The sequence below is a fragment of the Morus notabilis genome, unplaced genomic scaffold (genome assembly GCF_000414095.1).
Source record: "Morus notabilis unplaced genomic scaffold, ASM41409v2 Scaffold46, whole genome shotgun sequence".
Taxonomy (NCBI): Eukaryota; Viridiplantae; Streptophyta; class Magnoliopsida; order Rosales; family Moraceae; genus Morus; species Morus notabilis.
In genome coordinates this window covers 1,045,486-1,064,205 of record NW_010365505.1, presented here as the reverse complement: position 1 = coordinate 1,064,205, position 18,720 = coordinate 1,045,486, and the positions used below count along the sequence as shown (strand labels likewise).

The 18,720-nt window shown below is 34.4% G+C and overlaps 4 protein-coding genes across 7 annotated transcripts; 1 reads left to right on the top strand and 3 right to left on the bottom strand.

The window, feature by feature from the left end:
- Positions 1-426: 426 nt before the first annotated feature.
- Positions 427-3,769, bottom strand: LOC21408027 (subtilisin-like protease SBT4.6). 2 transcript variants are annotated; one of them, XM_010108261.2, is made up of 10 exons: positions 3,594-3,769; positions 3,339-3,430; positions 3,166-3,257; positions 2,818-3,064; positions 2,180-2,681; positions 1,966-2,060; positions 1,649-1,867; positions 1,388-1,499; positions 1,071-1,284; positions 427-987 (listed from the first exon to the last, which is right to left on the bottom strand). In XM_010108261.2, exons 1-10 carry the CDS (start codon positions 3,687-3,689, stop codon positions 446-448), a joined length of 2,211 nt encoding a protein of 736 aa, XP_010106563.1. In that variant the 5' UTR covers positions 3,690-3,769; the 3' UTR covers positions 427-445. The 2 variants fall into 2 exon arrangements, with proteins under 2 accessions (XP_010106563.1, XP_024028105.1); XM_024172337.1 differs by having other exon boundaries at positions 1,978-2,060.
- A 916-nt stretch (positions 3,770-4,685) lies between these two features.
- LOC21408026 (elongin-C) lies at positions 4,686-6,721 on the bottom strand. 2 transcript variants are annotated; one of them, XM_024172344.1, is made up of 4 exons: positions 6,499-6,721; positions 6,286-6,391; positions 5,237-5,370; positions 4,686-5,128 (listed from the first exon to the last, which is right to left on the bottom strand). In XM_024172344.1, the coding sequence occupies exons 1-3, from the start codon at positions 6,608-6,610 to the stop codon at positions 5,292-5,294; spliced, it is 297 nt and encodes a 98-aa protein (XP_024028112.1). In that variant the 5' UTR covers positions 6,611-6,721; the 3' UTR covers positions 4,686-5,128; positions 5,237-5,291. The 2 variants fall into 2 exon arrangements, with proteins under 2 accessions (XP_024028112.1, XP_010106562.1); XM_010108260.2 differs by having other exon boundaries at positions 5,242-5,370.
- A 4,262-nt stretch (positions 6,722-10,983) lies between these two features.
- Positions 10,984-13,359, top strand: LOC21408025 (ras-related protein Rab11C). The gene is made up of 3 exons (XM_024172297.1): positions 10,984-11,234; positions 11,343-11,539; positions 12,366-13,359. Exons 2-3 carry the CDS (start codon positions 11,375-11,377, stop codon positions 12,849-12,851), a joined length of 651 nt encoding a protein of 216 aa, XP_024028065.1. The 5' UTR covers positions 10,984-11,234; positions 11,343-11,374; the 3' UTR covers positions 12,852-13,359.
- A 547-nt stretch (positions 13,360-13,906) lies between these two features.
- On the bottom strand, positions 13,907-16,128 carry LOC21408024 (metal tolerance protein B). Of its 2 annotated transcripts, none has more exons than XM_024172346.1 (2): positions 16,114-16,128; positions 13,907-15,103 (listed from the first exon to the last, which is right to left on the bottom strand). In XM_024172346.1, the coding sequence occupies exon 2, from the start codon at positions 15,074-15,076 to the stop codon at positions 13,997-13,999; it is 1,080 nt and encodes a 359-aa protein (XP_024028114.1). In that variant the 5' UTR covers positions 15,077-15,103; positions 16,114-16,128; the 3' UTR covers positions 13,907-13,996. The 2 variants fall into 2 exon arrangements, with proteins under 2 accessions (XP_024028114.1, XP_010106560.1); XM_010108258.2 differs by lacking the exon at positions 16,114-16,128 and adding an exon at positions 15,921-16,006.
- Positions 16,129-18,720: the final 2,592 nt, after the last annotated feature.

The following is an 18,720-nucleotide window of genomic DNA, read 5'->3' as shown; positions in this document are numbered from 1 at the left end:
AAGGATATTTACGTATCCTTAATAGTGTTTTTGTTATTGTTAAAAATAATATTGATCGCATTTTAATTTAAATCTAGTAAACAAACTGATTGATGATAACGGACTACTGGCATGGATGAACAAAAATGAGCCCCGTTTAAAAGCCATAACTTATAAATTGCTCCCATTGTGCATTACAGACTTTGTTGAATCATTATTTTGAGTGAAATTGCTTTGTTCATCTCTTCATTTTTCTTTTGTTTCTTCAGTTTACGTCAACTTCAATGCCCGAATTAAAAAAGTTAACAATCTCTCATTTTTCTATAAATATTTTGCAAAATCCATTCTCTACAACATCCAACGCAAATGATGGTCAATGAAAATTGCAACTATTGTTGAAGTAACATAATTACAATTGGAATAAAGCCAATTTATTGTTAATGGGGCCTCCCATTTGGCAGCAAGATTAAGTTGAGAACAGGCTGTGCAGGACAATGGGACTTCTAACATTATGAAAGCGATCAGTCCACACTAGTGATGTAGACACAATAGAGTTATCTGATAAGCCTTTTCCTTTAACAATCACATCAAAGGATTTCTCCTCGCCCAGTGACTGAAAAGAAAAAACTGAAGGCGTTACTTTTATATGAAGCTTCAACTTTGGTAAGATTCTTGCCGTATAAGTGGAGTTTCCGTCACCCACATACGTAACCCTTCTGGGAAATCTAACCATAAACGGCTTGCCTGCTGGAACTTGAGCAGTCATTGAAGGGTAATTGAGATACCTTGGTGATGATCCTTCTTCTGAGCTTTTGGGGCAAGTGCTGTTATCTCCTGATATGCGCCTAACTTTCACGTCATCATAGCCAATGCTGCAGAGAAACGCAACATAGTCTACTTCGGAAGACTCGTACACAAGTCCGGGATTTATAGCTGTTGTGGGGTTGACATGCCCGGAACCATGATCGAATTCTTTGTTGGGATGATCAGTGTCGTTCATGATAAAAGCTGCAGCCATCAGAGAGAATTGGTTATAAAGTTTACAAAAGTAAACATTTGACATGTTTAGAGAGGAGTTTTTTCAACAATACCTGTAGTCATAAGAGCTGATTTAATGGCTGAAGGAGACCAGTCAGGATGAAATGTTTTAACATAGGCAGCTGCTCCAGCGACATGGGGACAAGACATGGAGGTTCCAGACATGATATTGTACTTTACGCGCCTCGTGTCGTCAAAGGAATCTGAGGGTGGAACTACAGGTGAATATGAGGCTAATATGTCCACTCCTGGAGCAGTTATATCCGGCTGCAATGCATTAAATCACCATCTAAGTAAAGATGCTACACTAGAAAATATATGAAAGGAAAAAATAATAATGAGCATTAGTAGGTAAGAGCAAAACATAAACCTTCATAATATCCGGTGTAATAGCATTTGGTCCACGCGAAGAGAAGGAAACAACAACAGGAGCTGCAATATCTTTTATGGTTTCACTTTGTAATATGGTTGCTCGAGGGTCTCTGCAAAAATAAGTAGAGGGTTTGCATTGTTTGCGGAAGAAAAAACAAGTAATCAATCAAATATGAAATTTAAACTCTTCTCCCTAGCAATTTCTATTTCAAAAAGCTTACCAAACGTAGTGAGATTGGACTTATGGAGGAATACATACTCTGTGGAACATAGGTAGGAAATGATCGCCATATAATTCGTCTGGTTTAAAGTTACTGCAGGCAATGGGGAAACAAAAGAAACATCACTAAATGTGCCATCAACAGAAATCGAACCAAGTGCACCAGCTCTATAGGCCTCCTTGATTCCTATAACTCGATCGCACAGCACAATCGTTCCCTCGACTAAACATCTGTCGAGGAAACCTTCTTCGCATAGCCTAAAAATGCAACAAAAAAAGAGTACAGTTTTGTTCTTCATTTTGATATCATCCTTTGATACTTTTTCAAGTCAAAACAAACGGTTTGCAGAATCTACCTAGCCCTCAACTCTGAGCACCGAGTAGAACCATTTCTTCCATGTACTAAAGGAAATGTCGTTTCATTCAGTTTGAAAGAATTTACTGAACTTCCCTGTTTTTGCAGTCATAAGAAAACAATAACCAAACATGTAGAAAGTGTTGAAACTTAAAAGATACACCCAAAAAATAAAAAGAAATTATGCAACGAAGCAGGTGAGTGATGAGACATACAATAATGGTTGTCCCATTAGCAAGAGAAACCTTAGAAATAATCCGTCGGTCTATGCTACTTGCGGCTACTGTCATCAGCCATGGCGCTAAACTTGACACGGTCTGAAGAGACGGGCCACTGTTTCCTGCAGAGTTTAAGGTTAGTATCCCTTTTGCCATTGCATGAAAAGAGCCGATTGCGATTGGATCAACTTCGAATGCATGAGCCCCACTACTTCCGAGTGATACAGTAATGATGTCAACACCATCAGCAATTGCATCATCAAAAGCAGCCAAGATAGAGTGCGAATAGCACCCCTCAGGGTCACAGACTTTATATGCAGCGATTCTAGAAGAAGGAACCCCCCCTCTTGCAGTGCCTTCTGCTATTCCATAAAAACTCACATCCTTTATGTTGTTTCCAGCAGCCGTTGAGGCTGTATGGCTCCCATGGCCGACGAGATCTCTTGCAGACTCATAACCTGATCCAAATGATAAATAATACCGAGCTCTGACGATCTTGCTGCAAAATTAGTATTTACAGAATCTCAAAGAGCAACAATTGGAAAAAGTAAATTAAAAAGGAATAACATGCAGATGTTTGTTTTACATAACCAACTAAAACCACAAAGCTGCGATGAGCTTAAAAGGAAAAATACTTGTTGCAAGTGAAATTTGTTCCGCCTGTGCAAGCACCCTTCCACTTCTTGGGAGGAGGACCAAAGCCTTCATCACTAAAGCTCTCCAACTCAGGCCAAATTCCAGTGTCAATAACACCAATTATGGTATCACTCTCGGCAGTCGGTTTTCTATCTATTTTCTCGTGCAAACCCATGAAGTCCCAAGATCTTGTTGTTTGAGTTTGAAAAATTTCGCTCCGGAAAATGGAGACTATTTCCTTCATACCTGCCAATCACAGTTCCAGAAGCACCTATTATAAGTTTTTTGTCTCAAGACATGCTATATATACTACTAAATGGTTCAACTGGATATCTCAGAGAACTTACTGGCAAGCTTCTGTCTTTCTTGATCAGTAAGTTTGGCTGCAAATCCATTGAAACTCCTTTTGTAACTTCGAATAAAGGAACCTGCAATAGAACTGCCACATACATAGCGCGAGTTATAGAGTGAAACTCGAAACAGAGTGATTGTTAGAAATAAGAGTAACCTAACTGATTACCTGTCCTGAATTATACTTTGTAGTATACTAAAGTGATGAGTCGATGGAGTGTACACTCCATCAGGAAGTGCCCCCATGTACACAATATAGGCCTGTATCATCAGAAAATCTTCAGTTAAGCAAAAAGGGGTCTTTTCTTAAAGAGTGTCAAATTCAAATGGTAGTTTTCTGTGAAACATTGGTGCTCTTCGGTTGCTATATTACTTTTACTAGTCAGCAATTATCAGAGATGCTAAAAATACAGAAACTACTTACCTTTCTATCTTCGTCAATGGCTTTGCACGAAAAGCTCAAGGCGAGGATGAAAACGGTGAAGAAAACGTTAAACAGAAGAGCTCCAAACTTCCCCATGTTTTGTAGTTTTTCAGAGTTCAGGAGTGATGTAGATTACTTTATACTGACTTCACACTATCTTATGGAAAGGAAAAGCTCTTCTATATAAGGCATCCAAATTAGTTCACTTAGATGGCTAATGCATATATGGCAAAATCATTAAGTCTCTGGGATTATCTGTAGAATCCTTAACAGTTTTTTTTCTGTCAAGAAATAAAGTCCAAATCTAAAAATTTAATGCTTCTTCCATAGGTGCAAAAGTTATTTGAGAATGATGAAAGTTTAGATTTCAGTATTTCTTTCCATGTAAGCTTATAAAATCTTGACAAAAAAGGCAGTGAATTAATTTGTTTCATATTTTTGTATTTGACTTCTCTAGAAAGTAAAACAAGTGTGGTTGCAGGCATAGTCTGACAGTAATTCCATACTTGACTCTACCATAAAGTAAAGAGTTCGAATCCCTCCGCTGCCAAATTAAAATAAAAAATAAAAAAAAGGGAAGTAACACAAGCAGCGAGTGTAGACAGCCAGTAAACCAGCAAAAAGGACGCATTAACAAGGAATGACAAACCCAAAATCCATGATACTTCAATGCCTATTTTTTTTTTATCCATAGAGAACTAGAATAACGAGTGACAAATAGTGCATCTGTTTTTCTTTTTGGTATCGTAAATAGTGTCAATTTTTGGATGCAAATATTTCAAACTTCAATTGAAATAGCTGGGTATCATTTTTGGGTATCATTGATGATGAGGGGCCCTCACATGGATGAACAAAATGATCCCGTTTAAAAAGCCATAAGAATGACCCAAGTCCTGAAAGTGCATTTGATCCAATTAGACCTGTATTTCCTTATCAAAGCATCTTATTAATTCATCCAATCAAGCTCTAGTAATATTTGATTTCTGTGAATGACAAAGAATAGCCACGTGTTTTCTTTGTATTATTATTATTGGAAAAAAAAGGCAGGGATTTTGGGAGCATTTTAGCACATCTCATTACAGAGTACAGACCTTTTGCAAGCAATGAAGATTTGCATTTATTTTCAGTCTTTGGAACAAGCTCTCAATTTCAGAAAAGCACAAGTTTTGCAACTGTTACAACTATCTCCAATCTCGCATCAATCAAATTCTGCATCTATGAGCTACAGCTTGCTATTACAAAATTCTTGATACTTGATCCTTTTTCATTAGCAAGTTATATATGGTAAATGATTGAGAGTCATCCAAATTTGCATGATTTGATTAGTTGCAAAAACAGTTTTACATGAACTTGACAATGGCCAGGAATATGACCACATCAGTCTGTTAAGTCTCACACTGTTCCAAGTGCGGCAATCACATATAACCTTGAACACTACACTACACTACATTGAAATCCAGGAGTAAATTCCAATGCTCAATACATTTCCTACAGTCAAAAGCCTTCTCAAGCCACAATCTCGTCCTCAACCATTCCTGGTAGAAAATAGAAACCGAAGAAAGAGAAGGGAAAGTCACGTTAAAATAAAATGAAAAATTGGGAGTTAACAAACCACGTGATATGCAAGGATTCCCTCAAGTCACCTTACAATGACGGAATTGGATGCTGTCGCCCAAGAGGCTACAAAGGAATGGTATGCTAAGTGTGGAGATAATTCGCGGCCATCATCAACTCGAGAGTCAATTCAGGTTCGATGTGAAACTCAGTCTCTTTCCCGCTGACAGAAGAGCAACGCCAAATCAGTAAGAGGGGAAAGAAGAAGATAAAAAGAAAAGAACGGACGAAAGCGAAATAAGCAAATAAAGCCCTCAGAATTTTGATCCCTCCCAACAAACCAGTTACATTTCTATCTACAGAACTTCTAAAAACCAATAAAGCAGTCTGTCTAGACGTTAATTTTAGAATGCTCAATAGGTGAATCGAGCAAAAATCAATAACCTTAATACTTTCATTCACCTTTATATATTTATATACATGGGGAAAAAAGAGAGGGCGGTTGTTCTAGTCCTAGAAACTTTCTATGAGAACGAAAAAGTTAAGGAATAAGGATTCTTCCAAGATACCATTTAGAACTCTTACTTCAATAATTTATTGAGAACACAGCAAAAGACAGAAGAAAGTCAGATCCACCAAAAACAACAACAACAATAATAATAATAATAGCAATAATATTTGGAACATGGATGGAATCCAAACACTAATCACTGCTGTCTGCATTGAGTAATTGGAGTAAAATAAGAGTCTGGAACAACAATGGCTTCAATAACATATATAACATATATATATATATACATACATATATATATATATATATGTCTCATCTCCTACCGACCAAATTGGCATATACATCAATGTTGATATAATTCCTTTTGTATAGCCTCTCTGTGCTGTCCTTTTGCCCATTTATTAGCATTTTTAGCCCAACCAAACTCATACAATATATTTCACCCCTCCGTTTGCTTTTAATTTCAAACCTCCACAAGAGATACACACAATAAATGATTATCAGTGAAACACATAAATCTGAAATCAAAAGACAGCCTAAAATCAAATTCGGTCCAAATGAAAACAGTAAAAAAAAAAAAATCCCAAAATCAATGACAAGAAATTAAATCGTGTAAGAAACAAAAACCTGGCGAATTCAAGATTCCAATAGAAATACTTGCAAATCTTCTCGAGGATCGTGGTGCTGATCTCGGGGAAAGTGACCTCACCGTGCTGCGTTTCGGCGAAACTTCCTGCCATTGCCAACCAAGGAGCAAATCAGACTGAATCTGAAACCCTAATTGAGTTCTTGGGAGAGATAATTGGGAGAGAGAAATGGTTACGAGAGAAATTAGTTTACCAGGAGAGGTGAGCATGTTGCGAATGGTCTGAGAAACCATGGCGGCGTCTTTGTGGACGACGAATTCGAAGCCCTCGGCGCTGATCAGCTTCACCGTGTCTTCCTTCCTCATCTTCTTCGCACCCAAGATCAGGTCACCGTCCCTGCCTGCCTGCTATGAAAATTGATTTTGTTATTATTACTGTAAATTAGTGAATTTTACGTCTTCTTCTTCTTGTTTTTTTTTTTTTTTTTTTTTTGGGGAAAAAAGGAAAATTGTTAATTATTTGCGGTTTGGTCCCTAGTTTTCGCGCGTGGTGTCAGGTTGCAACAGCAACACTTTTCTTTTTGTCTTTTTTTTTTTTCTCTCTTTTTCAACCAACATTCCAACAGGCAACATTACTGCTTTACCAACTCAATTCTTTCTCAAAAAAATAAATAAATAATAAAATGAGTAATTGTGGTGGATTGACTTTTTTTGGAACAAGTTATTTTGCTCCACTATTAGTGACATTTATTTTTAATTGTTGAATTAATTTTTAAAATACTAGATCTATATATATTTGTATTAAAAAATTTTAACACACTACACAAAATTATTTTTATACAAATTTAATCATTAAAAAATTAATCCAATAATAAAAATACAGTTCTCATAAGTGGAACAAAATAATTTACTCCACCATAAGGACTCCCAATTAACATACACGAAATAGCCAAAAGGTTTTTTCTCCTTTTCACATGTGGCACTACAAGGAAGAGTCTCCTTCTTTTTAACACATGGACATCATCTTTTTGTGTTTTTTTGTTTTCATGTTCCCAATTTGTTATACAATTTAATTTTGTTTATGATATGTTTTTTGCTTTGCACTAACTAAAATAATTTATTTTAAATATATCTTTTTTATTTTCTTTTTATTAAAAGTTGTTCCACAATTTAATCCTTTTTATGTGTTTTTTAAAACACTTTTTCTTATCGCCATATTTACAAATGTTTTTTTGTCGGTAGTATTCTCAATTTATCTCATGAATAAAACTACTCTAATTTATCTTCGTTTATATAATTTCTCTCATATATGAGCATACTCAATATTCTTTTTCTAAATGTGACCCTCATAAAAATAATTTTTTCTAATTGCTTTATTACATCATATCTTTTCAAATGTGTCTTATCTAAATTTTTTATTTCTTTATAACCCTCTTAAATACCATTTTTTTCATACCCAAAAATAATTTACTCTTTAATTTACTTCATTAGAAACTTTGTTTTCCTTTTAACTCTGCTCTAGTAAACTTTTTTATTAAACTAAGCTCTTAAAAGAATACTAAGTCAATAAAAAGTTTTAATTTCAATATTTATTTCTAAAAAAATATAATAGGTTGAATGCAAGTACATAGCTTCGTCGTGTCAAATAGTTAAAGTTTACAAAGGTAGATGTCTCTAATTTTGCTAATTTAAACAAATTTTTTTTTTTTGGAATAAATTAACTATTCTAAACTCTTGTTTGGTTGAATTTTTTTTATTAAAGTTTAAAAGGGTAGATGTCTCTAATTTTGCTACTACGAAAATATTTTTTAAAATAAATAAATTTTTATAAACTCTTGATTGATTTTTGATGAATTATTAATTAATCTTGATAAATCATCTAGTAATTAATTACCAGTATATCAACGTAAATCTAATGTATCAATTTGTAATCACGTGATTTAATTCAAACTTAAAAGGCATATACTTTTTAATTGTAACTCAGTTAGTATTTAGTAGGTATGTGAGTTACTTTTAGTGTATTAAATAAGAGTATTAATTCTATGTGTCCTGATAGGGATTTATAATTGTCCTCGTCACGATAAAAAGCATTTTTCGTTAAATAAATCCTAAGTTCAAGTCTTGGAGGGCGAAAAAAAGAAGCTTAGAAAAAAAAAATTTACATATTTCTTTATTATAGAAGGAAAAGATTACAGATTTGCAGTGGTTTGGGATTATATATCAGACAAATCAACACACTAAGCCCGTTCATTTCGCTGATTCGAGTTTAGAATTCGAGTTTTGCTACAGTAAAAAACTCTCAGAAACAGTCACATCTAACTTTTTTGCTACAGTAAAAAGCTCTCACACAAAATCACATCTCAACTCGAATTACAAACTCGAATCAGCGAAGTGAACGGACAGTATAATTAAGCGCCACATAATTCTAACACTAGAAGCACAAAAACTTTTAAATTTTTTTGTGAAAACGAAAGATGATGATCTTATGCCCTTTGTGTGTGAGGTCAAATAGAAAGTTGGAAGGTCCCTCGGCCACTCTAGCGGAAGAGCCGGCCCTTTCTGAGGCCGTGGTTTGAGTTAAATGACCACTAGTCTAGTGCATATAAATGTATAAAGGGAGAAAAAGAGGAGAGTGTTGGAGGCAAAATCATTGTTATCAACATAATAACAACGCACATGCGTGTATATGCAAAAACATTGGCCTACAGAAAACTCCATTATCTTTTTTGAACATAATATATATTGCCAGTCCATTATTACCAAATAATGCAAATATATTTTAAATTGGCCATGCTTACTTTTATGATTTTGAAAGATAGATTCTTAATGTAGGATATATTCTCACCCTAAAATAGTAACCGACTCAATCTTGTCAAAAGAAAATTATTTTAGAAACCACACGTCGATTTACAAAGTGACAAATTTAAAATTGGAAGAAAACTATGGGGATGAATTTTACCCCTTTGAGAATACGACATCGTTTAGAACGTTGACATGCAATAAAAGTTTGCAAATCGTTAAGAAAAATTCTGAATATATTCATAGAAATATGAAACCATCGTGCAAATTAAAAAAGATATAACGCTAAGAAAAGACATGGTGAAATTACATTTTATCGAAATGACGCTTAACTGATCAAGCAAAATCAGAATAAGGCAAAGGCATGGCATAGATATATAGTTGAGCAGGACAAACAATACGCATTATAATATACTAAACGAATTATAATTAAACACGTGGTTAAGTAGAACGATCATAAATATAATGGACTTTGTCGACCAATTATACAGTCCAAATGTAATAATTGATAATTGAATTTCCCGCTCCCATGCCAATAAATAGGTTTTCATAGAAAATTGTATGTTTTTGTTGACTTGAGAATCGAAAGAAATTTTTTTGAGGCCGTTTTTCCCAATAATTCTTTAGTCTAATTATGCAAAATAGTAGTCGTTGTGTCGTTTAAGTAATATTCTGCACTAACAAAGACATATATTGGTCCTATTTTTTCAACTCATGTCTCATTATATACCAATTTTATGTGAGTGTGACTGGTGAGAATAAAATTTACAAATAAAACCCTAGCTAGCATTGTAAAACTTCGTATAGTCATGAACCGGCAGTCAAACTTCATCGAGGAGCTCGAAGCAATCTCAGTGCCAAAAGCAAGACTTCTTGAAGGAAGATCAGTTTGATTTGTCTCCGGAATGCACTATAAACTTGCAAAACTTCAATTCAAAAATGTTTACGACTTGTTCTTTTCACAACTCAAATTACAACTCTATTTTTTTTATAATATTTTTTCTAATAAAAATTTATATATATATATATATATATCCTTGTTCATTGTTCCTGACTCTCTTTCTTCAAGAGAGCATGAGAATCTATCCTTTTAAAATTGAGGCCTTTGAATTATCTCTCTCTATATATAATATTTTAGTGATAAAATGAGGGAAAATATATTCTTAGAACGTGAAAGCAATTCAACTTTCAAAAGCGAAATAGAAGCCTTAAAAGTGTATTTAGTTAGAGAAAAAGAAGTAGAAAGAAATGGTCGATAGATATTATTTAGTTAGAGAGATGTCATGAAAAAATCACTATTTTACGATCACTATTAGGTTTGAAAAAAAAGAGTAAAAGAAAAAAAAAATCATCAAATTCAAGTTAAAAATACTATTTTATCTCTAAATAGAATTACTAACCTACAATAAAATGAATAAATTAGTAATTAGATATATTATTGTCATCTATTTTTTTAAAAAAAAATTGTTGTCTCATCCTTACCAAATAATATCAAAGATGTATCCTCCTTATATTCACGTGCCCCTTCTTCTCTGTCCATTCATCGATCTCTACACCCTTCCTCCCTACGGTGACACATTCTAAAGTGAGATTGAGACAGGAGCATTTTCTTATTGAGACAACCGTAACAGTCAGCTTCAAGAGTTCAAGGGGCGGGAAAAAAAAAAAAAAAAAAAAACGTGTAACACACCAATGAACTGTAAAAAATATATATAATAAAAAAATTTAAAAAAAAAATGTATCCTTCCAAAAAAAAAAAAAAACGAACTGAACACGTTATATACTCTGGATCAATATTAAATAAAATAAAATAAACATACTCTGGCACCGCCTGCCAGCCTGCCACCTGTGTCAGTGCCACCGCATGGGTTTGACAATCCACGTTTGTCCTTATTATCCGCGCCATTCAAAACTACGACGTTTCCTACCAAAAGTCTCCTTATTTTTATGAGGCCGTTTCAAAGTCCCTCCCTTCCTTTCTCTCTCATCGGTCTTTCCGTTTCTTCCTCTCATTGGCCAAGTGCTATTAGCGCTCACTGTTTCTCCTCCTCCTTCTTCTTCCTCTCTCTTTGTTCCCATGTGAATCACCCTACAATTGGTGCAGTTACCCTCCCATTTGAATCCCCGACTCGAACTCTTTCAACAGACCGGTTCGCGACCTCGTTATCTCCTTGATCCGTCTGCCATTAAGGTAAAGCCATGGAGTTTTTCTTCCCCAGATCTGCCATTTTCATCCACATATTTGTGTACGTGAATTCGCTTTTGTGTTTATTGATGTGTGGATCTGAATGTCACGTAGGTCTGAGAGAAATCGGAGAGCGAGAAAGGGCTATGGCGCATAGGGTAGACCACGAGTACGATTATCTCTTCAAGATCGTCCTGATCGGAGACTCGGGAGTCGGAAAATCCAACATTCTTTCGAGGTATACCAGGAACGAGTTCTGTTTGGAATCCAAATCCACCATCGGCGTCGAGTTCGCCACCAGAACTCTTCAGGCAAGTTTTTTTCTTTTAGACTATCTGATTCTCACTATATTAACCGATCCATTTGTTGATTTTTATTGGTTATAATCATTGCTTATGTTGATTTTCTAAAGATCATCAGGACTAATACACTTAATTATTTGTTAGATCTTTTCGTTTAATTTTAAAGGCTACTTTTTGGAGAGTAAATATGTTTGATTATTATGCACTTATAATTGTAGTTTTTCAGAATTTGTGACTATTCATGTATGGTTTTGTTTTTGGAGTCTTTGGAGTTGACGAATATGATGTAGCTTTGGAACGGTGTGCCCTTCTGGCCATGTTGCCTAGCTGGTTGAAGATAGTTAAAGGTCTTTTTTTTTTCTTTTTTTTAATTATGGATTCTCTTTTGTCCAAAAAAAGACAATTCGAGTTCCAACTTTATTCAAGTTCACTGTTTCAACTTTATTTAACTTTACTCAACTTTATTCAAATTACAACTTCAACTCAAGTTATAACTCAAAAACTACACTCAAGTTACACTCTAAAAGAACAACCAAAATTTTTGTTCTTTTGTAAGTTAATGAGCCTAAGGAGGTTTTGCAATGCGTGTTTACAGAAGCAGGTGGGGGCAAACTGTGGATATTTGTTTGTTTGGGGAACTAGTGGAAATATACTAAAATAAAATAAAATAAAAAGTGGTCGCTTTTGTGTTTAGAGAAACTTCCTTCCCATCTTGTTTGTCATATTATTATACGTTTTTAGATGGAATAGTTAAACATATTTGCTACATATGGATAACCAACATAACTTCTAATGTGATTGATAATCGCATGTGTTATCTGAAAAACTTGTGCAGGTTGAAGGTAAGACCGTTAAGGCGCAGATCTGGGACACAGCAGGTCAGGAGCGGTATCGTGCTATTACAAGTGCATACTATAGAGGGGCAGTTGGTGCACTGCTTGTCTACGACATAACCAAGAGGCAAACCTTTGACAATGTCCAGAGGTGGCTGCATGAATTGAGGGACCATGCGGATTCAAACATTGTCATCATGATGACCGGAAATAAGTCTGACTTGAACCATCTTAGAGCTGTTTCGGAAGATGATGGTCAGTCGTTGGCTGAGAGGGAAGGCCTCTCGTTTCTCGAGACATCTGCACTGGAAGCCACCAATATTGAGAAGGCATTTCAAACCATTTTGACAGAGATCTACCACATCATAAGCAAGAAAGCATTGGCAGCCCAGGAAGCAGCCAGAAATACCGCCCTTCCCAGTCAAGGAACCGCTATCAATGTTAATGAATCTTCAGGGAACGCGAAGAAAGGTTGCTGCTCCACTTAAGTGGAGTTTTGGGAGAGGGGAAAGATTTGCTAGGTGGCAGACTTTTTCTTCTAGATTAATTTTTTTTTCCCCTTCCTTTTGGGTGAGAGTCATGTAGAATGTAATTTTACTTCATTGAGTTGTGATAAGGAAGCTTGTGAAAATTTTAAACGACAGTATTTTTAGTACTTTTTGAGGGTTCGCTCTTTTCAACGACAGTATTTTTAGTACTTTTTGAGGGTTCGCTCTTGTGAAAATTTTAAACGACTGTATTTTTAGTACTTTTTGAGGGTTCGCTCTTCCTTATGCACCATTTCTTTCCGTTGCTTTAGAAAGGGGAACTTTGACTTATACTGTAATGTTGTTGGAATATGGCATCTGGAGTGGAAGAAAGAGTGGAGCAGAAGAGCCTTGTAAGTCTAGTGCTTTACTCTGTTTTTGTCCTTTTTTTTTTTTGAGTCCAATCTAACTTGTAATAAAAGTTTGTGTTACATTTAAGGCATGTCTTACAGACAATTTTCTTTTGCGATCTCTGTTGCAATCTCTTTATTTCTTCCTCTTGGTTGAGGCTTTTATCTCCATACAATATACATCGCACTGTAAAATATAGGCATATAACCCGCTTGTAAAGTCTGTCGATGTCTCGATGATGTTTCATGTTTCATTTGGTGCTGCTGCAAGCAAACCAAGTTGTAAGTTGTGCAGAAACTGCTTTAGCTCAATTCAAGGAAAAGATCAATTATCTTGTTCAAAGAATGAACCAATACGAATTTGAACATATGTTATGCTTTGTAAAGAAGCCAAGCCTAAATTCACTTCAGCTCGTTCAAAGGATGAACTAATGTAAATTTGGACACACATTATTCTTTACAAAGAGGCCAAGCTAAATGCATAGCTTGCATTCTAGGTTAGCAGGTTATATCATGGACTTAAAAATAGCCATCCATAGCGCTGTTGTAAGGATAATTTTTTGACTATTTGATAAAATCTACAGAGTTACCTTATAGAAAGTCTAGCTCGACGATATGCTTAACTGTTACTCCCAACTTCACGAAGAAAAACGAAGAAACCTTCCATTTTCCAAAATTGAACTCTCTTTTTACAAAATTCTAAGATAAGCTGGAGAGATAAAACAAAATGAAGGATAATAATGTATCTGCAACTGACTACTCGATTTGTATTGTTACATGGTGTATCCTGTGTGTTGTTTCACAGTAATCCCTAATCTTGTGTACCAATAGTCTTGAGTTGACTGCAGGTTCAGCTATTACATGGCAAGACAACACACTCTTGCCAACTGTTAGCGCCCAAACATGCAGGTCATGCACATCCTGAACTCCTTTGATGGACTTGAGATCTTTTTCTAGCGTTGTGACGTCGATGTCATTCGGAATTCGTTCCATCAATATGCCATATATGTTTTTAAGCATGGGTATGGTTGTGCTTAGAGAAAGAACAGAAAATATGAGGGTGCAAATCAAGTCGACCACTAACCAATCTGGTTTCGCCCAAATGATGCCACCAGCAATCATCACTCCTACAGATTGAATCATATCGACCATGACATGCAAATAAGCGCCTTGAAGGTTTATGTTCAAAATTTTTTTGGTGTTTTCTGCAGTACTAGCACCAACTTCTTCCTTGTCGTGATCATGGTCCGAGTGGGCACATCCATGATGAGTATGATTGTGGTGACCAAGCCATACGACCATGATGAAGTTGACAACAAATCCAAAGGCTGCTATTGCAAACATGAGAATCCCATTGACCCTTTCACTCTTGTGAAGAATCCTGCCAACAGCTTCATAGATCAAGAGCCCGGAGATTAGCCAAATGAGCTGCACAGAGAGAAGAGCACCCAAGACTTCTAGGCGATGATAACCGAAAGATTGGTATGGTGTCGCTTTCCAACCTGAAGCCCATACTGAGAAAAGGGAAATGGCAAATCCCGCAACATCAGTGAGCAAGTGGCCGGCGTCGGTAATTACAGCAAGGCTGTTGGCTTTCAAACCACCAACAATCTCTACTAGCATTACCAATAGATAGAACACTATGAGTCCCCCGAGTTTCGTCGCTGACTCCGACCTTTCTTGCGACTCCAAAGTAGTATGCTCGTGTTTGGAGAAGGCACAAGTAGAAGCACAAGATAGTTGTGCAGTGAGAAGACTACTCTTTTCTGAAACTTTTGGCATCTCAATTTCGTGTTGCACCTCTGAATTTAGAATGGGAATTTCTTCATTTTCCATTTGTTCATCCAAGTGATGACTAATTCACTGAAAAGAAGAAAGCATATTTGACACAGGCATTCAGTAGAAATTGAATGCAACACGATAAAACTTGCAATATGATATTAAAAGAGACACTGAAAATGAAGTTACAAAATCATGACCTTGAAAGTTGAAAACAAATGTGAAACTCAAAAAACTTAAGAAAAGTTGGGGAACTTTCAGACTTCTTAACTCAGTAGTCAGGTAATTAATGTGAACACAAATAGATCGGTTTCATTGGTGTACTCATATAATCAGCAGTCATTAAGTTGACTTGCTGTCTCTTGACCCAAACCTATAATCAATCTTTTCTTGTATTGTTGTTTACATATATCACCATCTAGTGCTCCGTAGAGAGATCCATTTTTATGAGGAAAATTTTCTTGCATTCTTGTTTCTTGAGATATTGTGCAAGAAACACTTTTATCCTTAATCAAGTATAACATGATAAAAAAACAATTCCATAAGCATTCGTTGACCATTTCTCCTACTATGACTAAAGTGGTAATATCAATAAACTTTGCTCTTCATGCACAACCCAAGAATTGAAAACTCGAATGTAGAAACCAACGAGTTTTTTATTAATAAAACAAAAACAGGCACAAAAACTCCAAAACAAAACATAGTAGATGATCAAACAAAAGGCCCCCACAACGTCAAATCATAGAAAACTAATCAATACCCAATTGGGTTTTCCCATCATCCAATGAAATTCAAACAAAACCAAGAGCAAATAATTCCGGACAATGAAAAACAAAAAAAAAAAAAAAAAAAAAAAAGAGGACGATCAACATTTGGGCAAAAATGGAAAAGATAGACGTACCTACGAATCAGGCAAAAGCAGAGATGATGAAGCTCGTGGGGTTCTCAATGTCTGGGGGGTTTCATCATTCATGGGTGAAAATGGAAAAAATTCCATAATAGAGAATTATCCGGAAAAAAAAAAAAAAAAAAAAAAAAAAAAAAAAAAAAGAGGACGATCAACATTTGGGCAAAAATGGAAAAGATAGACGTACCTACGAATCAGGCAAAAGCAGAGATGATGAAGCTCGTGGGGTTCTCAATGTCTGGGGGGTTTCATCATTCATGGGTGAAAATGGAAAAAATTCCATAATAGAGAATTAATAAAAGGAAACAAATTATTAAATTAGGCACCATTAATGGAGTCACATAAAGAACATTCCTTTCTGGGCTTCGTTTGCCGTCGGATGGAATTATGAAAAGCAATAAGTGACGTCCATATAATATAATTTGGACAAAAAGATTGCCTGCCGTACTTTTAGGCGCTTATAAACGGTAGGTAATAGTGCGAGACGGCGTGCGTTGTGATCATCAACCATTTTAGAGATTTTATTATTATTATTATTATTTTGCTACAAGCCTAATTTCATTTTATATAAAACAAAGATTACTCGGGAGAAAAGCTTTTAATATATAATAATGCTCAAGATACGGAGCCTGTTTGGTTCATAAATTAAAATTATGAGATTAAAATTATTTTTAATTTACGTGTGTTTTTTGTTAGAAAAAATACTGTAGTAAACCATGAATCATGATTCGAATCAGAGAACGAATCATCCAACTAAACGGGCTCTAATTTTTACTTTTCTATACTTATTTACGTGATATTTAAATTGTCATTTTTTTATCAATAATTGTTTAATTTTATCATAAAATAATAAATAATTATATTTATTAATAAAAAATAACGATTTTATGCTACATAAGATGGTACAAAATAGTTAAAATTAATATTGATGTCCCTAACACTATTATTTAATAAACGTCATATGAATTAACGATAGAAATTAAGATTAATTATATAAATATTCCTTACTACTTTTTCTTTAAGGTTTTTTTGGTCATTTTCGTAATCAAAATTGTCTATTGACTCAAGAGAAAGTGTAGATTTATCTATTAAATAAATCTTATTGTATACTCTTACAACGATTGAAAATTACGCCTGTAATGACTCTATAATCTATAAATGTCGTCCCTTTCTTTTGAAATGTTGTTTTCATCCAAGAAATGCATGTTGTTGCTAATGTATCAGACCTTTCTACTGTAGGGTAATAGATAGTGTGTGCTTTACCCGTAGTTGGATTGGTCAAAATCTCATTAAAATATAAAAGTGCGAGAAATTGATAGACCAGATACAAGTTTAAAAGTTTTAAATAGAATTTTAGTAATGTAATTTTTTTTTTTTTTGAAATATATGATAGAGTACAACGCGTCACTTTATGTTTATATAAGCTAAGTTAGTTTATTGTGTGTTTAAGTAAAAGAGGCGTGTCTTTTATAAGAGGGAAAAAAAAAAGAATAAAATAAAAAGTAATGTCGCCTCGTTTTTGAAGTTTGCTGTTGTTTTATATAGCGTGTTTTTTTGTAGTTTGTAAGTTAAAATTTCCTATCGTTAAATTAAAAACGTCACGTCATTACTCGTTAGAGTATTCCTATTCATTCTCATGGATTAAGATGTATTTAGGGCCTGTTCATTTCGCTGATTTGAGTTTATAATTCGAGTTGATATGTAATTTTATGTGAGAGTTTTTTACTGTAATAAAAAAGTTAGATGTGACTGTTTTTTAAAGCTTTTTACTATAACAAAACTCGAATATTAAGTGCATAAGTGAGACCCAATTTAATGAAATCTACTTTTAAGCAATAGATTATATAAGTCTCTAGACTAGATGTATTGTTAAGAGTAATGTTAGGAATACTAAAACTAATTCTAACTATTTTATACCAATTTATGTAAAATAAAATTATCATCTATTCATTAATAGATATAGTTATTTATAATTAATTGACTTGACAATTTTTAAAATAATTATTAATAAAAAGACATCAACTCATATATTAAGTAAGTTAGTAAAAAAAATAAAACATAAATTGATAAAAAGAAAAATAAAATTAGAGTTGATGTCTCTAACGGTTAATAATTGCAGACTTGTGGTAGAGTATTATGGGCCCGTTTAGTTCGTTGATTCGAGTTTTTAATTTGAGTTGAGATGTGACTTTGTGTGAGAGCTTTTTACTGTAGTAAAAAAGTTAGATGTGACTGTTTCTGAGAGCTTTTTATTGTAACAAAACTCAAATTCTAAACTTAAATCGGTAAAATAAACATGATATCACTTTCTGTGGGCAATAGATGTCTTTTTTAGGTCTCGTTCACTTCGCAGATTCGAGTTTTTAATTCGAGCTGAGATGTGACATTTTCTGAGAGCTTTTCACTGTAGCAGAAAAAGTTAAATGTGACATTTTCTGAGAATTTTTTACTGTAAAAATTTAAAATTAAAAACTCAAATCAGTGAAATAAACAAAACTTTAGTTATGCGTTTTGGATCGCACTTATTAGCTTACTTGCTAGTTCAGTTTTTGTGCTGCACGTGGTGCTACTTGCATATTTAGGATTCCAATAAATGGGAAGAAGTGAAGGAAAGGGTTCAACGACAACGTTACCATACACTTTTTCCCGCGAATCTCTATTTAAGAAGTCATTGTTAAGATCTAGACATCTAATAAACTATCTCTATTTAAAATAATATTAACATCACTATTTTTAATATTTTTTATCACTCTCTATATTTATTATTTAACATGTGAATTATATATATCATTTT